This window comes from Globicephala melas, chromosome 19 (assembly GCF_963455315.2).
Source record: "Globicephala melas chromosome 19, mGloMel1.2, whole genome shotgun sequence".
NCBI lineage: Eukaryota > Metazoa > Chordata > Mammalia > Artiodactyla > Delphinidae > Globicephala > Globicephala melas.
Genome location: NC_083332.1, coordinates 17,819,947 through 17,840,472, shown reverse-complemented (window position 1 = coordinate 17,840,472; position 20,526 = coordinate 17,819,947). Strand labels below are relative to the sequence as shown.

At 43.6% G+C, this 20,526-nt stretch overlaps 1 protein-coding gene across 3 annotated transcripts in view; it reads right to left on the bottom strand.

Moving 5' to 3' along the window:
- CEP89 (centrosomal protein 89) overlaps nt 1-20,526 on the bottom strand; it is a 79,349-nt gene that overhangs the window by 46,836 nt on the left and 11,987 nt on the right. For 2 of the 3 annotated variants that reach the window (XR_009560087.1, XM_030874465.2), the window contains exons 5-9: nt 10,834-10,936; nt 8,028-8,056; nt 5,732-5,774; nt 3,252-3,470; nt 1,778-1,923 (exon numbers count right to left, since the gene is read on the bottom strand). Coding sequence is in view for 2 of the 3 variants with exons in the window: in XM_030874465.2 (XP_030730325.1) it covers nt 1,778-1,923; nt 3,252-3,470; nt 5,732-5,774; nt 8,028-8,056; nt 10,834-10,936 (540 nt within the window). In the remaining variant the exon portion in view is untranslated. The remainder of the gene's footprint in view (nt 1-1,777; nt 1,924-3,251; nt 3,471-5,731; nt 5,775-8,027; nt 8,057-10,833; nt 10,937-20,526) is intronic. The other variant, XM_030874466.2, reaches the window with a different exon arrangement.

The following is a 20,526-nucleotide window of genomic DNA, read 5'->3' as shown; positions in this document are numbered from 1 at the left end:
CTTTTATCCATTCAACCACTCTATGTGTTTTGATTGGAGAATTTTAGCCCATTTATATTTAAAGTAATTATTGTTAGGTATGGACTTAATTGCCATTTTGTTCACTGTTCCCTGGCTTTCTGTAATTCCTTTTGGTTCCTTTCTTCTCTTGCTCTCTTCAAGTGTGATTTCATGATTTTCTGTAGTGTTACGTTTAGATTACTTTGTCTTTACTTTCTGCTTTGTGGTTACTATGAGGCTTACATAAAACAACTTATAACCGTCTATTTTAAGTTGATAACTTAAGTTTGAATGAATTGCAAAACTACATTTTTTATTCTCTCCCCATTTTATGTTTATGATGTTGCAATTTACATCTTTTTATCTTGTATATTCATCAACAAATTATTGTAGTTATATTTTTACTATCTTTGTCTTTTAACCTTCATACTAGATTTATAAGTGATTAACCCACCAACTTCACAACAGATTATCTTTAATTTTACTATATATTTACCTTTACCAGTGAAAATTTTAATTTCATGTTTTCCTGTTACTAATTAGTGCCCTTGTATTTCAGCTTGAAGAAAGTCCTTTAACATTTCTTGTAAGGCTGGTCTGGTGGTGATTAACTCCTTCTGCTTTTGCATGTCCTGAAAACTCTTTACCTCTGTCTACTCCAATTCTAAAGGACAACTTTGCTGGGTAGTGTATTCTTGGTTGAATATATTGTGCTACTCCCTTCTGGTCTGCAAAGTTTCTGCTGATAGATCTTATGAGGGTTTCCTTGTATGTAACATGTTTTTCTCTTGCTGCTTTTAAGATTGTCTCCTTGTTTTAAATTTTGACAATTTAATTATAATGTGTTTTGCCGTGGGTGCCTTTGGATTCATCTTTTTTAGAACTCTCTGGGCTTCCTGGATTGAGATGTCTATTTCTTTCCGCAGGGAACTTTTCAGCATTATTTCTTTAAATGAGCTTTATGCCCCTTTCTCTCTTTCCCCTCTGGGACCTCTGTAATCCACATGATGGCATTCCTTAAGCTATCTTCACTCTTTTTCATTCTTTTTACTCTTCTGTTTGGATAAATTCCACTGCCCTGTCTTCAAGCTCACTGATCCTTTCTCATACTTGCGCTAGTCTGCTGTTGAAACCCTCTATTGAATTTTTCACCTCAAGGATTATATTCTTCTGCTCTATGATTTCTCTTTGGTACTTTTTAAATATTTTCTATCTCTTCGTTGAAATTCTCACTTTGTTCATGCTTTCCTGACCTTGCTGAACATCTTTATGACTGTTATTTTAAACTCTCTATTGAGTAAATCGCTTATCTGGATTTCATTAAGATTAGTTTCTGGAGATTTATCTCGTTCTCTTCTTTAGAACATATTCCCTTTTTTCTTCATTTTCCTTTACTCTCTGTGTTGGTTTCTGTGCATTAGAAAAAACAGCCACCTCTCCTGTCTTGACAGAGTGGTCTTGTATAGGAGATGAGTCTCATCCATCAGCCTGGCCCAAGCTCTTGGCTGCCTCTCAAACCTCTGTGACTGTCCAAGCTGCTGCCTTTATTCTTAGTGGTTCCCAGTAGTTGGGGATGTTCCAAGACCCATCAGAGAAAGGGAGGGTGGGAAGGAGGGAGGGAGGGAGAAAATAGAAAGGTGCTCAGAAAGACTCTACTTTGGATGTATCTTTTTTTATACCAAATTATAATAAATATGAGCCCTTCAGAATTGGAAGCCAATTCAACAGGAAAGGCTAAAATATCAGAAAACTGATTTTTCTTAATAGGAAACATTACCTCTTCCTTGGATAAATGCCTGAATTTTGTTTGATATCTACTCAGTTCTACATTCAAACAATGAACAGTCATTTTCAATCCATCATTTTCATCCACCAGTTCTTGAGCTTGTTTTCTTAGATAATGTAATTCAGGTGCAGCGACTACTGAAAAATATAAATTCAATATTATACCGTAAGAACTTATTTCAAATTTATCAAGATTTTATATAAATTGCTGATTGTCCTTCTTTCTCTTTTAGGCTCACAAAGGCAGTGAATGACAGATATATAGATACAAATGAATAAAAGTTACCAAGTTTTTTTAACATTGAATAGTCAAAAGTGTTTTGGAAGTTTGTGAAAGTTTTTGCATGTATAATTAAGGTAAAATAAAAATTTTAGGTTGAAAAAAAGTCGTTTCAGATGATATACAAATATGTTCCTTGAAAATTATATAGAATAAATGGAGAATTTATTACAACTAATAACTTTCCCACATAATAGTAATGTCTTATTAGAAAACGTCATAGAAAACAGATCCCACAAAATAATAGCACAAATAATATAAAGTATCTAGAAATGTGCCTAAGACAAGAAATATGCAGGGTCTGTATAAAGAAAACTACAACATCTTTCTTAAGGCCATAATATTAGACTTATATAAACAGATAAATATACAGAGAAAACATTGAAAACAGTGAATATTTATATGACCTTAGCATTATTATTATTATTTTTTTACCCGTGCCACGCAGCACATGGGATCCTAGTTCCCAGACCAGAGATTGAACCTGCCCCCACTGCACAGTGCAAGTGTGGAGTCTTAACCACCAGGGAAGTCCCTGATCTTAGCATTAAAAAGAACTTGACACCAATGGCATAGGTCATAACAGAAAAATATCCTATAAGTTTAGCTGAATTATCAACAAACTGAGAAAATATTACATACATGACAAAGGCCTAAAACTCTTAATATGTAAAGAGCTCCTACAAATCAACAGAAGAGATCAAAGCATCTCAATTTAAAATGGGAAAACTTATAAAAGAGAAAGAAAATGACCCACAAAGATAATGAAAAAAATATTCAACTTCATCAATAGTAAATGAATTAAACTAAAATGGGATTCTTCTTTTTTTTTAACCTATCAAATTCGCAAGGAAAATACAATCCTCATCATTGGTAAGTATGTGGTGAAAGAGCCACTTTTATATGCTGCTCATGGGGATAAAAACTGATATGAAACATATGTACAATACTATGCTAAGAATCAAAAGAAGTGTTGGAATTTTAGCATAATAATAATGACACAGCAGATGAAATCAAATTTCAACAAGTATAAGGATATTAATGAAAGATCTTAAAATCATAACAAAATATCAAGAACATTAATATCACCAAATACTGTAACATAAAATATTAACTTTCAAAATAAATAAGAAAATTTGAATTCTTCTTTGTTCCTTTAATAAAAGAACTGTGTAGTTGTCCCCACCTTCCTGAGAGGATGCTTTCTCAACTTCTTTCAGCCTTCCATTTTCTTTTTCCATCCTTTTAAGTTTTAACTGTAGTTCTTTCATTGTTTTTTTTATTATGTTAAGTTCAAGAGTAAGGGTTTGATTTGCATTGTTTAGATGCAAATTGTCTTCTTTTAATTCCTCGAACTTTTCTTTGGTTATTTCTATATGTCTTCGATGTGTTCTACCATTTACATCTAAAAAGGCACAGGAAAAAAGTTTTAAAATATTAATTGATATTTACAATTCTACATCAAAATTACAGGAGACAATTTCAAAAACCACATGAGCAACTCTTCATGTCAGTGCCTGCAAAGAGAATGGCCTATACAGCAAAGAGTGCATGGTCTGTTGAGACTACAGTGAGCAACAGGAAGAGGTATGACAGAGGGGGAGGCAGGAGCCAGTGGAGGCTCTATACTATTGGACATAGGATTGTACATATCATAATATGCAGAGTGGAGGTTGTATCCTGCAGGCCACCAGGAGCCAGAAAGCCTTTCAGGCAGAAGTATGGAAAGAAGAGGCTCTACTCTCAGATGAATCCCTGAGGACAGCAGTGAAGAAACCAAACAGGAAGGAGGCCTAGCCCAGAGGCAGGGAGACCAGTCAGGAGACTCCTAGAGTAGGGATGGAGAGGAAAGGACATGAGAGAAGGATTCAGGGGCGAAAGCTCAGCAGGGCTCAAGAACTCAACTGGGTGTGGACAGTGAGGGGGGGCAAGTCAAGGATGAGCACCAAGACCTGTGGTTTGGAAGACATCTAGCCAGACAAGGGACACAAGCATGGCAGGGGAAGGGAAGCCCAGGCTAGGACACGGGCCCGGAGCTCTGAAGGCAGCCTCAGCTGGAGAGACTGAGGCGTCACCAGCATGTGGGCAGACCTGAAGGCACCGGGGTGAGAAGAAAGCCAGAGACCACGAAGGATGTTAGGAAGGAGCAGCAAGAAAGATGGAGGAAAGCAGAGAGCGATGTTCCACAGGGAGATCAAAGGAGGTGAGGGCTACGATGGGCTCCCAGCCCGGGCAGAGCTTCTGTGTGCAGATGTGCAGACAAGGGCGGGAATGCTGGTGGCTCCAGACAGCCTCCCCTGACCTCTGACACACATATCCCCAACCCCTAGAACATGAAAGGAAAGTCTAAGAAATGAGTAACTCCACAGCTACACTGAAAACAAGAGGTGAGCCACCAGGAATCCCGGAAAGAAAACATTTGAGATTAGATTGAAGATGGAAGCTGCAGCCTAAAATATGCCAGGAGAGGTCAGCTCCTGGAGGTGGGAGTGCTTCCAGGGATGTGCTTTGCCCTGGCAGGTACTGGGGACACAAAGTGACCTAGAAAGGGCTGATGAGGTATCCAGTTAATGTGCCAGATGGGATCAGCAATGGTTCAAGCCCCCTGGGCCGGGTAGTACAGACAGGCTCTGAGGACAGAGGCAGGCAGGCACTGGGGCTGGGGAAACTCAGGAGGAAGAGGGACCCCCGAACCCCCTGGCTGACCACACACCCTGTCTGTCCCTGTCAGTCACTGGAGACAGGCTGTACGCCTGACAGCCCACTGGTTTCCCCCTCTGAGCAGCCTGCAGTAATCAGATACAGCATCCCCAGGCAGACCAACAGGGACTCCCAAGGACCAAGGCGAACACATCACACATCACCAAGAACCATGTGAGCTAAGAGAAGCACCAAAATCAAATAACAGAGGACACAGTTGGCTGCTCAGCAACTATAAGATTTTTGAATGGGTGTAGTTAAGATTCCAGAGAGATGTTTGTCAATACTTAATAGAAATCATGGAAACAAACAGTTTCATTCACAATACAAATTCAAAGGATGGGTTGAGCAGCAGAATACATACAATGAAGAATCAACCTGTGGGCTAGACATTAGAGCCCCAGCAATATCCCAGAATACAGCAGCACCAAAAACACCAAGATAGAAAGGGTGAAAACAAAGCCAATCAGACATGGAGGACAGACGAAAGCCTTGATTCCTGACAGGATTTTCAGACTAGCAATGTGAGGCTTAACAGGAAAAAAATTACAAAATCCACCTTGAAAGCTAATGAGGCTCCTCAAACTGTAGAGGGGATAGCACCCCAGAAAGTATCTCTAGACCCCTCAGCTCTGTCTCTAGCCCCTGAGCAGAGCCCCCGTTTGCATACATCCCCCTCCCAGTGTCTGCCTATAACCCACAGGTCCACTCCCCTCCCCAGGATCTGAGCACATGCCATGGGGACATATATCCATCATCCAACGTGGACACGTTTGGACTCTCTCTTTTAAGGCAAAGGTGGAAATTCAACAAACTGCCTCCTCTTCCCAATTCTGATAATGGGACAGAAGCAACAGCCTTTACAGGAAAAAAAAAAACAGAGATCTTTGTTTTATGTGAGATTATTCTGGGTATTCGCTAGAACAATCAGCTTTTCAATCACAATGAAATTCAAAAGGCAAATACCTGGAGAGGGTGGAGGTTTTCCACAAAATGATGGTTTTTCATCCTAAGGAAGAAAACAACATGAGAGTAATGAATTAAGAGTCTCAGCATCTTCTAAAAGTGGATTGGCACAAGCAGGTAGGTCATCGTATATCAAATATTTAAGCACTTTTTTCCCCCTTCATTTTGGCTCGTATAGTTGCTAGTTTGTTTTAGCTGTAGAAACTTTAATATTCACTGTTTCTTTTAAATGAACCAAAACCTTAAGGGATTTCCCCTCTTGGCAGGTTCTCTGAGCAGCAAGGGAAGTCCTGCTTTCTTCCTGCCTTTTTGTCCATGAGTTCAGTGTCTTTTTTTTTTTTTAATTGAAGTCTAGGTGATTTACAATATTGTGTTAGCTTCAGGTGTATAGCAAAGTGGTTCAGTTATACATATATATATTTTTCCAATTCTCTTCCATTATAGGTTATTGTAAGATACTGAATACAATTCCCTGTGCTATACAGTACATCCTAGTCGCTATCTATTTTATACATAGTAGTGTGTATCTATTAATCTCATACTCCTACGTTATCCCTCCCCCCAACCCCTTTGGTAACTATATGTTTGTTTTCTATATCTGTGAGTCTATTTCTGTTTTGTAAATAAGTTCATTTGTATTATTTTTTAGATTCCACATAAGTGATACCATATAATATTTGTCTTTGTCTGGCTTACTTCACTCAGGATGATAATCTCTAGGTCCATCCATGTTGCTGCAAATGGCATTTCATTCTTTTTTCTGGCTGAGTAATATTCCTGTGTGTGTGTGTGTGTGTGTGTGTGTGTGTGTGTGTGTGTGTGTGTACCACATCTTCTTTACCCATTCATCTGTTGATGGGCACTTAGGTTGCTTCCATGTCTTGGCTATTGTAAACAGTGCTGCATATGAACACAGTATCTTTGGAAATTAGAGTTTTCTCCGGATACATGCCCAGGAGTGGGATTGCTGGATCATATGGCAACTCTATTTTAGTTTTTTGAGGAACCTCTATACTGCTGTCCATAGTGGCTGTACTAATTTACATTCCCACCAACAGTGTAGGAGGGTTGCCTTTTCTCCACAATTTATTATTGGTAGTCAGTCACGGTGTTTACATGCAGGTCCCATAAGTGACAGGCCACCAGTTCACATTCTAAAGCATGTGATATGACTGTAGGTGCTGAGCAGAGATGCACAAAGCAAATTCCAACTGGCCTTTTCTCCTTGGGATATGCAAAAAGACCCCATTAGCTTCAGAGAAGCACGTTTTCAAAGCACTGAGAAGGGCTTCCCTGGTGGCGCAGTGGTTGAGAGTCCACCTGCTGATGCAAGGGACACAGGTTCGTGCCCCGGTCCGGGAGGATCCCACATGCCGCGGAGCGGCTGGGCCCGTGAGCCATGGCCGCTGAGCCTGCGTGTCCGGAGCCTGTGCTCTGCAACAGGTGAGGCCACAGCACTGAGAGGCCCGTGTACCGCAAGAAAAAAAAAAAAAAAGTACCGAGAAAAGAATATAACATCCTCCTTTTCAACCCAAAACTTAGAGGAAAGGGAAGTCTTTGAACTTTTGTTCTTTTTTCTACTACACATCAGTCTGATTCTAAGTTTCTAATTTCTGCTGAAAAAGTAGATAAGGTTATAAATTAACTCTACTGAGAAGTCTTTAATTTTTAAACTCCTTTGACATCGCAGAATTAAAAACTTAAGTAAACTATTTCCATGTCTGCAAACTGGTTATTGTCTATTCATTCTACAAATGAAAATGTAAATGTAAGTGATTTCTAATCCCTCAATACATTACATTCATTTTAAACTATGCAAAACATGAGTTTCTTCATGTTTTAAAACTTTTTTAAAAAAAACATTCAATGGAAAAGAACTCTTAATGGAAGTTTTCTTCCCCACAAATCACAGAAGTTGTTTTGAAATTATGGTGGAAATTCTACTAATTGAGAAAATCAGTTTTTAAAAAACAATCCTTGGGCTTCCCTGGTGGTGCAGTGGGTAAGAATCTGCCTGCCAATGCAGGGGACATAGGTTCGAACCCTGGTCCGGGAAGATCCCACATGCCTCGGAGCAACTAAGCCCATGCGCCACAACTACTGAAGCCCGCATGCCTAGAGCCCGTGCTCGGCAACAAGAGAAGCCACGGCAATGAGATGCCCGCGCATCACAACGAAGAGTAGCCCCAACTCGCCACAACTAGAGAAAGCCCGCGTGCAGCAACGAAGACCCAACGCAGTCAAAAATAAATAAATAAATTTTTAAAAAACACACACACAAAAAAACAATCCTTACCTTTAAATTCAGAATAGAATGTTTACCATCTGATTAAAAAAAAAGAAAGAAAACTTTGTAAAGCAGAGAAAGACATCTGACAACTCAGAAGAGTACAATCTTAGGAACTCACCTTCTGCAGATGAGCTAAACCAGGCCCAGGTGGGCAGCCTTCCCAAGGCCACATGAGAAGCGGGTCCAGAGCCAGGCAGGAGTCCAACTCGGAACTGCTCATCTCTCCCCGCTGCTCGTTCCTGAGCACCTTCAGTGGCTCACGTGATTGGAGAACCAAGGCCAAACTCCTCAGCGCGACTCTGAGCCTTCTCCACCTTCCCAGCACTCCCCCTCCCAGAGCTCTACCCGTCCCACCGCCATTCCCCAGATGGGCTGAGGCTGATGCCTCCCCGTCTCCCTGCCTACAGTAGCAGTCCACTCGGTCAGATGCTGGTACCTCGACCAAAGGATGTCAGGGTCCAAGCTTCTTGGCCAGGTACTGCTAGGGCGCAGAGTGGCACCTCAGAGTTTGAGGCTTTAGCCTTTAGACAATAATTATCAGCTAGCATTATGGAGGATGCTGTGCTTCACACATACGACTAAATTTAATCCTTATAAATTTAATCCTTATAAGAACCTGATGAGAGGTGCACTCAAACTGAGAGAAGTGGGGTTAAGGAACTCACCAAGCCTCTCGCCACCTGGATATGACAGAACCAAAGCACTAAAAACCAGTGTTTCTGATGTGTTGCCTAAGGATCACTCACATCAGACTCTCCAAAGAGCTTGTTAAAAATACAGACCCTCTGGGGCTCCAGCCCAGATTCACTGACTCAGAATTTGGGGCTGGGGTGGGGCCTTTTCACAAGTGTCCAGGGGCTTCTAATGCCCATCAGAAACCAAAAACCACTGGAGGAGCTGAACTCCCTCCCAACCACCACCTGCGTTCCCAGTTCAACACCACCTGTGTTACCAAGCGCGCCAGTTACCACACTGCCTTTCAGCTCCAAGCCCACCTTTATTGCTGGCTTGTGTTACTGCAGCAGCGCTACCTCGCCAGGAGGAGGAAGGGGCTTGGGCTCCTCATTCCAGAAGGCTGTCTCCATCCCTCTCTCTTTCCCTGCGTTCCTCTTTTTCTCTCCCCTCTCCTCCTTTCTTCCCTCTTTCTAGGTGGCCAGCAGCACTTCCCCATGGGTGGCTTCTCCTGAAATTCCCCTGGAGAGGGCAGCTTTCCAGCGAGTTCTGTTAGCAACACACCTCGGCTAACTTCTCCACCCGCCAGTGGGCCACAGCCGCACCCTCTCCAATGTCTGCATTGGAGATTCTCCAAATGTTTCTTCTCTTGGGGGCTCTCTGTTAACAGAAGAGGGAGCAGCTGTTGTTCTCTCTATCTGCTATTCCTGCATTCTTTAGGTTTCTCTCTACCCTTTAGTAGGCAATCCTCTTATAGTCAATAATTCTTTACATTAAACTTTCCTTTTTCAAATCACCATATACATTCTGTCTACTGATTGGATTCTGACTGATATATGACACGTCAGGCCACAGACAACACAGACATTAGAAAGTGGATGGACATGTATGAACACAGAGATATTCAGGATGTGTTATGATTTTTTTAAAAAGGCAGGTAATAAAATAACATACATTTTATTCACATACGCACTCGAAGTTGTTAAAATTGTACTCTACGGGAGTACAATTATGTGTGTTTAACCTCCTATATTTCTGCATTTCAGTTTTTTTTTTTTTTTTACAGTGAGAAAGTATTAATTCTGTAATTTAAAAAGAGATATGGGCTTCCCTGGTGGCGCAGTGGTTGACAGTCCGCCTGCCAATGCAGGGGACACGGGTTTGTGCCCCGGTCCAGGAAGATCCCACATGCTGTGGAGCGGCTGGGCCCGTGAGCCATGGCCACTGAGCCTGCGCGTCTAGAGCCTGTGCTCCGCAACGGGAGAGGCCACAACAGCGAGAGGGCCGCGTAAAGCAAAAAAAAAAAAAAAAGAGATATACTTTTTACTTGAATTGAATATACACATGGATTTCCCACAGGGATAAAGTATGCTGGCCTAATCAATTGGCATTTTCTGGCACAGGTATTAGTAGGCTGGCCTTCTGTTTATCAATCAGTCCCCTTGTGAACTGACTTATATGACAGTTTTCTTGAGGCTAAGCAATTCTGAGGGTCCTGATAAAGCAGTGACTGGTGCCCACTGTATGCCAGGCTCTCCTTCTCACTTCTCAAACATAAGCCACCTCTTAGGAAACGGAAAACCTTTGTTATTTAATGTGCTGAATTCTCTCACTGTGCCAAATGAAATGTGCAAGGATGCGCTATTACAAAGTTGTATTATAAACATGTCCCTGCACTCTTTCATCCAAAACACCTGTAGTCACAGCCTGCCATGGGCCAGGACCCTGATCCAGGCACTGGAGCTAGCCTGGTGAACAAGACAGACAAGCTCACTTGCTCATCCTGGGGAGACCACTGGGTACCCGCCCCTCACAGCGCTAGATGTGGGGCGCAGAGAGGAAGGAGCGTGTGGAGCTTCAGAGCCTGAGCCCTGACCCTCCACCCCAGGGGGCCTCTCTCGGCTGCCGGAACTGACAAAATGGACCCCAGTGTGAGGGCCTCAGGCTTTAAAGATGACCTAACACCCGGGCAATCAACTATTTTCACTGTAACCCAGTGAAAACAAAACTCAGGGATATTCCCACTTAAAATCATGGAACCACAGTATGAAGGTGCAATGGCTACATGTTCCCCCAAGTTAACCAATATTTATTGCCACAAAATGCTTTTTGATATTAAATTAAAAAAATTTTTTTTTACCTTTTTCTTGTGTATGCTCTGGTGGAACAGGTGAGCCTGGAAACCCATCTTGTTCAGAAATATTTTCCTCATCTCCACTGTCCACCCCATGTGACGATGGAACCTTTTTGTTACAAAAGACAAAGGAACAGCCAACTATGTGATAAGTGCTTCTGTATCAAATTTCTTCCCAACAAACCCAAACGTCTTATTCCACACCTTCTCCACTGCTCTTTCCTCTCTACGACATAAAAGGACCGCATCTGGCAGGGCGGGATGAAATCTCGGGTCCCTCAGGAGAAGCCCAGTGGCAAAGGCAATGCCGTCCAAATTATGCTTAAGCCACTGAGAACTTCACAGCCACCCCCACCCCCCCAATGCTACCTGGGCAGCTCGCCTTCCCCATTCCTGCCAGGGATCAACTCAGGAAAAGGGGCTGCCTCTGGCCTGCTCTGCATAGCACCCAGTACCACCCTGCCTTGGTACTGATGCTGTGTATTCATCTCTGCATGGGACGAGACCTGCTGACGAGCCCCGTGAGAGCCCTCATCCAGGCAACTGTTTGGGATCGAGGCCCATTATGCTGGCTGGCTGTGAGTCCACTGCGAATGTTTCCTGATGGAATGGAACTCTCCCCTGTGCTGTCTGTGAGCATCTTCTACGTAGGTATCATGAATGGTGGCAGGGCTGCAGAGCTGCCCCTCACAGACCTGTGGGCCATCACTGGGACCTCCCCTGATGAACAGGAGACCACCCCACTGGCAGGGCTCTGGGAGGTGGGGACAGAGGCTGCCCAAGGAGAAGAGCAGTGAACCATGTCTTGTACAATAAGCTGTGACTGGTGCTCCCTCGCTGGCTTCCTTTCTGCTACACTAAATAGTATCTTGCGTATGTGATCAGCTTGGCTTAGCTGTGCTGGGCTGCAGGCCGTGGAAGGGTCATCCCCATGGCTGGCAGGGAAGGGGCAGAACTCACTGGCAAGATGCCCAAGAGAAGGGGCATTTCAGAGCCAAAAGCTAAGGCTAGGCCCACCAGGCTCTGGGTACAGGGCTCCAGGGCGACCCAGCTCAGAGCAGCAGAAAGGTCTCCCACTCTACTCATCATCTGAAGGGATTAAAAAGAAATGACCTCTTAGGTTTTGTCTCCTAGGAACCCATTTGCCTTGTTCACCCTATCAAAGATATATTATGCTACTCACTTTTATCAAGGAAATACGAAACTGCTATGGCTTCCCTGGTGGTGCAGAGGTTAAGAATCCACCTGCCAATGCAGGGGACGTGGGTTTGAGCCCTGGTACAGGAAGATCTCACATGCCGCGGAGCGACTAAGCGTGCACCACAACTACTGAGCCTGCGCTCTAGAGCCTGCGAGCCATAACTACTGAGCCCACATGCCCCAACTACTGAAGCCTGTGTGCCTAGAGCCCATGCTCTGCAACAAGAGGAGCCACCGCAATAAGAAGCCTGTGCACCGCAATGAAGAGTAGGCCCTGCTCGCTGCAACTAGAGAAAGCCCGCGCACAGCAACAAAGACTCAACGCAGCCAAAAGTAAATAAATAAACTAAAAAAAAAAAGAAAATGCTAAAGATACCCTATTATGGAAAATAATGTTTGGCAGCATCTACTAGCACTAAGACTGATCGTACATATGCCCTATGACCATACATATATCACTCATCAGTATATATGAGCGGTATAGACCCACCAGAAATATACATATATACACACAAATGTTCATAGCAGCACTATTCCTAAAAGCCCAAATCTGGAAACAACCAAATATTCATCTTCAGTAAAATGAATAACTAATTGGATGTTATAACTGTACAACTGGATATTATACAGCAATAAGAACGAACCGACAACTGCTACACACAATGACAGAAGACTCTCAAAAACTCCAAAGAATACGTACTGTATGATTAAAGTCATAGAATCCTCAGAACAGGCAAAACTAAGCTACGCTGATTTTCTAAGATCCAGTCTACTCTCGGAGTCAGGGCAGTGGTTAACTCTTGGGGGAGTAGTGAGTCCTCTCGGTCACAGAGGAGGACTTCTGGGGTCCTAGTAGTGTTGTTCTTTTTCTTTTAATCTGGATGGGGGCTACTTTGTAAAAATTCACTGAGCTGTACACTTATGGCTTATATGCGTTTTGTGTATATTTCATACATTGATAAGTAAGCCTAAAGAATTTGTGACAATATTCTAAAAACACTCTAATATAAAAGTTTTAATTTAAAACATTTTTAAAACTATTACATACTTCTGAGTATGAAAATCACCTGGTTACTAAAACAAAAATTGTTTGGATACTGAAGGAAGGGAGGAAGAAGCCCGCCAACTCAGCCACAGTGCTGCCATCAGGGATGCCAGGAGTGGCCTTTCCCTCATCCGTCTGTAGCCCTGGCCTAACCTCCTTCATCCTCCTCCTGGTTAGGACACTAACTCAGATTTTAAAGGGTAAAATGTACATGCTGGAATTTACAGGGTAATTATCAGAAAACAAGCCAGTATAATGTGCAAACTAGTAGAGGGAAAGAAATAGAACTAAAAAAATCACCAATCCAAAAGAATGGAAGAGGAAAAAAGATACAGAGTAATAGGACAAGTAGGAAAAATAAAGATGGCAGATTTAAACTCAAAAATATCCATATAATATGTTAAACATAAAAGAACCAAATGGTCCAGTAAAAAGACAAAGGAAAAGTTGGTCAAACTTGGTTAACAAAAACCATATGCTGCATTGAATTGTAAACATTAAATGGATGAATAGTATGTATGTGAATTATATCTCAGTAAACTTAAAAAAAAAAAAAACTAGATGCTATTTACAAGACAGAGCTAAACATAAGGATATAGAAAGGTTAAAATTAAAGGGTGGATTGGGAATTCCCCGGATATCCAGTGGTTAGGACTTGGCGCTCTCACTGCCGGGGCTGCGTGGCATGGCCAAAAAAAATTAAAGGTTGGAAAAAAATAGACCACGCAAATATCAAACAAAAGAAAGATGGAGGGGACTTCCCTGGTGGCACAGTGGTTAAGAATCCGCCTGCCAATGCAGGGGACACGGGTTCCAGCCCTGGTCTGGGAAGATCCCACATGCCAAGGAGCAACTAAGCCCGTGCGCCACAACTACCGAACCTGCGCTCTAGAGCCTGTGAGACACAACTACTGAAGCCCGTGCGCCTAGAGCCCGTGCTCCGCAACAAGAGAAGCCACCGCAGCGAGAAGCCCGCGCACCGCAACGAAGAGTAGCCCCTGCTCGCTGCAACTAGAGAAAGCCCGCACGCAGCAACAAAGACCCAACGCAGCCAAAAATAAATTTAAAAATTAATTAGAAAAAAAAAGAAAGACGGAAAATGTCAGATGAAATAGACATTAAGGCAAAAAACCTCTTTACAGATAGAGAGGTTCACTTCATAGTGACAAACTATTCAATTTACCAAGAAGATATAATTTTAAATTTGTACACACCTAAAAATGTAGTCAGGTGCAAAATAATACACGTTCTATGATTCCATGAATATAAAGCTCAAAAATATGCAAAGCTAATCTGTGACATCTTCTCTTACTTGGAGGTGAAAGCAAGATATTGGAAAACCTGGCAACATGGCAAAGAAGCTGCAGCGTCTAGGTTCCTGTGACTGTGGGGCGAGCCAACTGTAAGAGCCAGTGGTGATTAACCCTGAGGACGCATAGGGTGCAGCCCCAAACGGCACTGGCACCTTCCCAGATGCCCCACCTCAGATCAATGATGCCAACCTAAGAACCCCAGCCCAAAGGGACAGACACTAGTGGTGGAGCAACAGGAGGGTTCAGTTAGCTCCACCTCAGGGTAAAGTCCAGGCAAGAGTGTGGTCAGATTGTGCAGTGGACCAAGGACTAACTCTGGGAGGGGTAGTTTTGATCTGTAGGGTAGAGGGACCGCGCGGGCCTGCACTGGGACCTTTGTAAGTGCGACAGCGTGCTGGACCTCCCCTGGTTTGGTACGCTATGGTAAGGGAAATAAGCGTTTGTGAATCCACGCCTCCTCACTGCTGCATGGAGGAGACCCCACCACTGGAAGATGGCAGGGCTCACTCTTGGTGGCTTCTGCAAATTGGCTGGAGTGACAGCTTGGTGCCTGACATGAGATCCTGGCCTTCTACCTCCACCAATGGGGGTCCAGCTCATGCAGAGGTGCTTGCATTGGTAGAGCAGAGTCAATGGTCTACACGTGCATACACTAACGGTGGACATTCCTATCCGCACAGGGATGTGTACGTGTAAATGTGGACAGGGAGACTGCAGGCACCGCAGCCCACCTGGCAGTCAGGGCCCCGCTTCTACCTTGCTGAGAGAACCCTGATTTTGTTCAGTGCAAGTGGGCTCAGCCCATAGTGATAGTAACCCTCTTCCCCTTAGCCAGTAATTGGCCAAGGGATGGGCATGTGACCAATGAGTCTCCTGCTGGGAGGCTCCCAGGAAAAAATGTTCCCCGTAATGAACACAGCGCAGCCTGAAGGACCTTGCCTTGCTTCCTCCTGTCTGCAGGAAGAACTCGCTGCATTTGATGACCACAAAGAGCAGGCCAGGAGAATCTCAGGTGCCAGCCTTTGACAGGCAGCTGAAACAATGTGGAATCTCCTACCTTTTGATTTTGTTATGTGAGAGAGTTAAAGGTCTATTATTTAAACCTTTTGTTTGCCTGTTTGATTATTTGTAGCCAAGAAAATGATACAGACATCAAAGTGACCGCAGAGGCTTGTCCTGGAGAGAAGAGGAGGGACGGAACGGCAGGGTTTCAGGGCAGTGTTTGCTTTACATGCAGTATCAAACGTTTTTATAAGACGTGGGGATTCTTGTATACTTGTGTAACAGAAAGAAAATTTTAAAGAAATTAAAAATTAAAAACTGTGGAGAGAGAAGGGGGACATTCCTAATCCTCAACCACAGCAGCAAAAGACTCCCTACTACTCCTTGGCCTCCAGAAGTTTCTAGAGATAACTGGTTTACCCCTGCATGAATGATTCCTCTCTGGATCCAAGGACATGGCGGACACTCAAATATTCGTTGGTTGGCAGTTGGCTGGATGAATAAATGAACAACATGAATGAATATATGATATTTTATGACAAGATGCTCTGCAAATCCACAAACACAACAAGAGCAAGAATGTGTGACAGAGGAGCTTCAGTAACATCCTATCGGTGACTTCTTGAAAATGGTAGCAGGCAATTAGACTACACTCTCCTCCCTTAAAACCTGTTGAAATCAATTGAAAGAATGAAAAGAAAAAATGCAAGCAAGCTTGTCAATGGCCAGAAAACAGCTACCAAAACTATGAAATGTGGAAGACAGGGAGAACGCCAGAAGCCGCCAAACTTTCTCAGACGTCAGGTATGCAGATGCTCCGACAGTCACAAACTGTCATGGCTGCAAAGGTCCACAGTGATCCTCTGACGGGTGCACTGAGAGCAAGGATGTGATGGTCCCCGGAGACGTACAGTAACTCCCACAGGGCAGAAGGGAGGGCGGGCAAAGCTAAAGGGAGACACTTGGGAGAGCCTACCTTTGCCATCCAGAATCCAGCTCTATACTCTCAAAGAAGTTAAAGACAGCACAGTCTGACATGAGGAACCCAAAGAAGAGATCCAGGAGATCAGGTAAAGTGATAAGGCAACAGAAAGATGTGTGAAGTAAATCAGCAGAACTCAAAAAAACAAAAGGCAAAATAAAACCACTACAGAGGTAAAAGCTATACGAGAAGCCATAAAACATAGTGACCAAGTGCTGAGAGAGATGAGGATAGACAGAGTAAATCACGCAAAGGGAAGCTGAAAAGGAAATGGAGGGACAAGGGATTACAGAAAACATAATAGACATGGAAGACAAAGGATATCCAGCAAACGCATAACTAGTGCTCCCAACGGAGAAACAATGAACGGATGATGAAACCAGTCAAAGATAAAATAAAAGAGGGGAGGAAATATTCCCTGAAAATAAAAAAGGGAGATGAAAATCTATGTCTGCAGAATTAAATTATATGCACTAAATTTCAGGAAAAAAGGACAGAAAATAATAAACACCACGATTAATCCTGGTGATATTACTGAACTTCAAAAGATAAAAGAATGAACCTACAAAGGTATCAGGCAGAAAAATCAAGTGACCTCAAAGGGGAGAAGAAAGGCCTTAACTCGTTCTTTGCTGTCACTCTCAGCAGTCCTCTCAGAAAAGGTTATGTGGTCTCATGCCACCGTGTACCCTTCCTTTAATTAATTATTAATTGTGTGACTATGGACTCTGTCTTATACTGATTCTCCAGCACCTAGCACAATACCTAGTACTCAATCAGATGCTCAACAAGTAAGTGTTGAATTATTTACCTACCCAAAGACAGTTTCCTCCCTAACACAGTCCTTTATAAGATGAAGAAGCTGAGGCACAGAGACATTATCAGACCTCCCAAGTCACACAACTGGGAACCAGAGAATCTGGGACTTGGACTCAGGTCTCTGTCCGTGGCGTTGCTCTTTCCACTGGGCCCTAGTGTTGTGGGAACTGACCACACGTTCACACACCCCACTTCCCCTGCAGCCTTACTTTTGGGTGGCACCAACAAGACAACTGCTGAAAACAAGACTTGCTTTCCATTTGTTAGGCCATTTCTGAGTGGGTGCACACCTCACATGAAGATGTTTGCCCAAACTACCCTGAAACACAGAGAGAGGCATGAGGTATAGACTTATATCCAAATTGCCCGATGTGGGTTGGTCTGTTTCCTTAACTTACTAGTTTCGATAAAAAAGAATAAAATTGTAAATTATTTACCTGAGATTATAGAATGTCTATAGTAAAAATAAGGAGGGCAATTTTACTTTTTTTTTTAAATGAAAACATCCCCCATTGGCAGTATCTCCTTCAGAGCTAGCGCCATCTAGTGATGAAACAGCAGTTTTACATGCTGCACACATCGATTCTTTTCAAAGATAAGTATTTTAATCATATGATAAATTTAAGACTACTTGGTCAGTTTGAAAAAAACAAAAAAAGCTCTATGTCTAAGAAATATTCTTGATAGGCACAAGGATTGTAAACACAAATTTTAATTCTAAACAGGGAAAACTGGGTTGCCCTGATCTGAATCCAGCCTCTGCCACTGGGTGGTTGGTTGGATGATCTTGGGCAAGTTATTTATCCTGTTTCTTCACACACTTACCGCCAGGGGTGTGAAGTAAATGAAACGGCATGTGTGAGCTGCCTAGCAAATATCAAATGCTCAGAAAAGGTCAATGTGTCTTCCTCCCCCTATTGTATTGTAAGGCTGTGGGAAACTGAAATCCCCTTCCAGCTTAAGGGCCCCTTCATTCATGCCATCTGCAACCGGCCAGGACAATGTTCAGGTTATGATAAGACCTTGCAACTGCAATCAGTTACTAATACTCCACCTCCGGCTCCTGGGCTGTATAGGGAAAGGCTTTCCTGTTGGCTGGGATGTACAGAAAGGTGGAGACCGGCACACACGTACTGCTGCTGGGAACCACTGCTTTGGAGAACAATTCGGCAATATCTAGTGTGAAGAAGCACACATAGGTACACGTACCAAACGTGCAAAGGAATACCCTAAATGTTCATCAGGAGGTGAGTAGACAAATAAATTAACATGTATCCATCTCAAAATTTCAATGCTGAGTGAAAAAGCCAAGACGTGGAAAGATTGATTCAGTACGGTGACCTTTGTACAATTAAAAACATATATAGGGCTTCCCTGGTGGCGCAGTGGTTGAGAGTCCGCCTGCTGATGCAGGGGACATGGGTTCATGCCCCGGTCTGGGAGGATCCCACATGCCGCGGAGCGGCTGGGCCCGTGAGCCATGGCCGCTGAGCCTGCACATCCGGAGCCTGTGCTGCGCAACAGGAAGAGGCCGCAGCAGTGAGAGGCCCGCGTACCGCAAAAAAAAAAAAAACAGACTTCTAGAACACATCCCAAATCCAGGAGAAGATGGCTATCCAGGGATGGAGCAGATGGGAGATAAAGATTTCAACCCTAAGTGTAATTTTCTTTCTTTTATTAAAAAATCTGAAGCAAAAAAACCCAAAAAACAAAAAACGAGAAACAAAAGATAAGATGTCAATACTTGTTCATTCTGGAGCATGAGAACACTAACATGCTATGCTATTTTCTGCTTCTCTGCTTCTCTCCTTCTGGGGCTGGGTTATAGAAAATGTATGTATTCATCTCTAACAGACAGTGCCGAGCAGCTCCCCACAGCAGTGGCGTCAACTCCGCCCCGGCGGCGTTAGAGAGCTCCTCCACACCCTCACCAGGCCTCGCCAGTGTTTGTTGCCTTACTCTACTTTTCAAGTGTTTAAATAAAAGACATTTCCGAGACTTCCCTGACTGTCCAGTGGTTAACACTCCGCACTCCCAACACAGGGTGCGCGGGTTCGATCCCTGGTCGGGGAAGTAAGATCCCACATGCCGCACAGAGCGGCCAAAAAAAAAAATTCCATACTGCACACGGGTCCTACAGCCACCATGACACACTTGCCTGAAAAATAAACTATCTGTTCTGTTAACGACCAAGGAGGTTGTACAGGTCACTATAATCTCTCTCCTCTGAGGGAAATGTGGTAGTGAGCTTTACTTCCAAAATCGTTGAGTGATACAGCTCTATCTGTAACCTGGGTCCAACATCCTAGCCAGGAAGCGTGCAGACAGAGGGGCAGTGGGAGCTCACACAGGCTGTCAGAGCCCCGCAGCTGACCTCCTTGGGCTCTTGGCAGCTGCCTGCCTGTCCAGTGCTCCTTGCTGTAGAGAAACCTAACTCTGCATGTTAAAGTCTGTATATGCTAGAAAGTGATGGTTAGTTTCTGAAATACTCACATAAGGATTCCTCAAAATTAGTTCCCTGACGTCACTTAAAATGTGATTCAATATAGTGGAGGATAGTCAATATATTCAATCTGCATATATTACAGTTGGATGTTACAAGTCTATAAGTATACTCACTACAAATAACACATTATAGTGATGGTGAAAAAGAAGAAAGCGAGAAAGGAAAAAGAAATTATGGTGCTGTCCTTTGCCATTAAAGAAATGGCGCTATCCAGTTTCCAAAACCCTGGGAGCAGAGTGTTTAAACCAGGGCACGCAGGCAAGGGTGGAGAAATGGGCTCCTTCAACTTCTCTGGACCTCGGCTCCCCCATGTGTGATGGGGCCGTAAACGGAATTTACGTCAGCGAGACAGCAGGAAATCAATGCATGTGAGAGTTTGATTTACAGACTCACACAGGGTAAGCACTCAAAGAATGTCTGCTGCTAAGGAGAGACCAGTGATCATACCTCCTCTTGTCAGGCATGAATTTGAAGAAACACTGCAATGTACACATCGATACAGAAAAGTGACAGGAAAATTAGCTTTGGGGGGTCAAAGGAAAGAGCAGGATGACCAGCACCGGATGGAAACCTACATTAAGGATGTGAAGATGGGGCTTCCCTGGTGGTGCAGTGGTTGAGAGTCCGCCTGCCGATGCAGGGGACACAGGCTCGTGCCCCGGTCCGGGAAGATCCCACATGCCGCGGAGCGGCTGGGCCCGTGAGCCATGGCCGCTGAGCCTGCACGTCCGGAGCCTGTGCTCCGCAACAGAAGAGGCCACAGGAGTGAGAGGCCCGCGTACGGCAAAAAAAAAAAAAAAAAAAAAAAAGAATGTGAAGATGTTTATCTCTG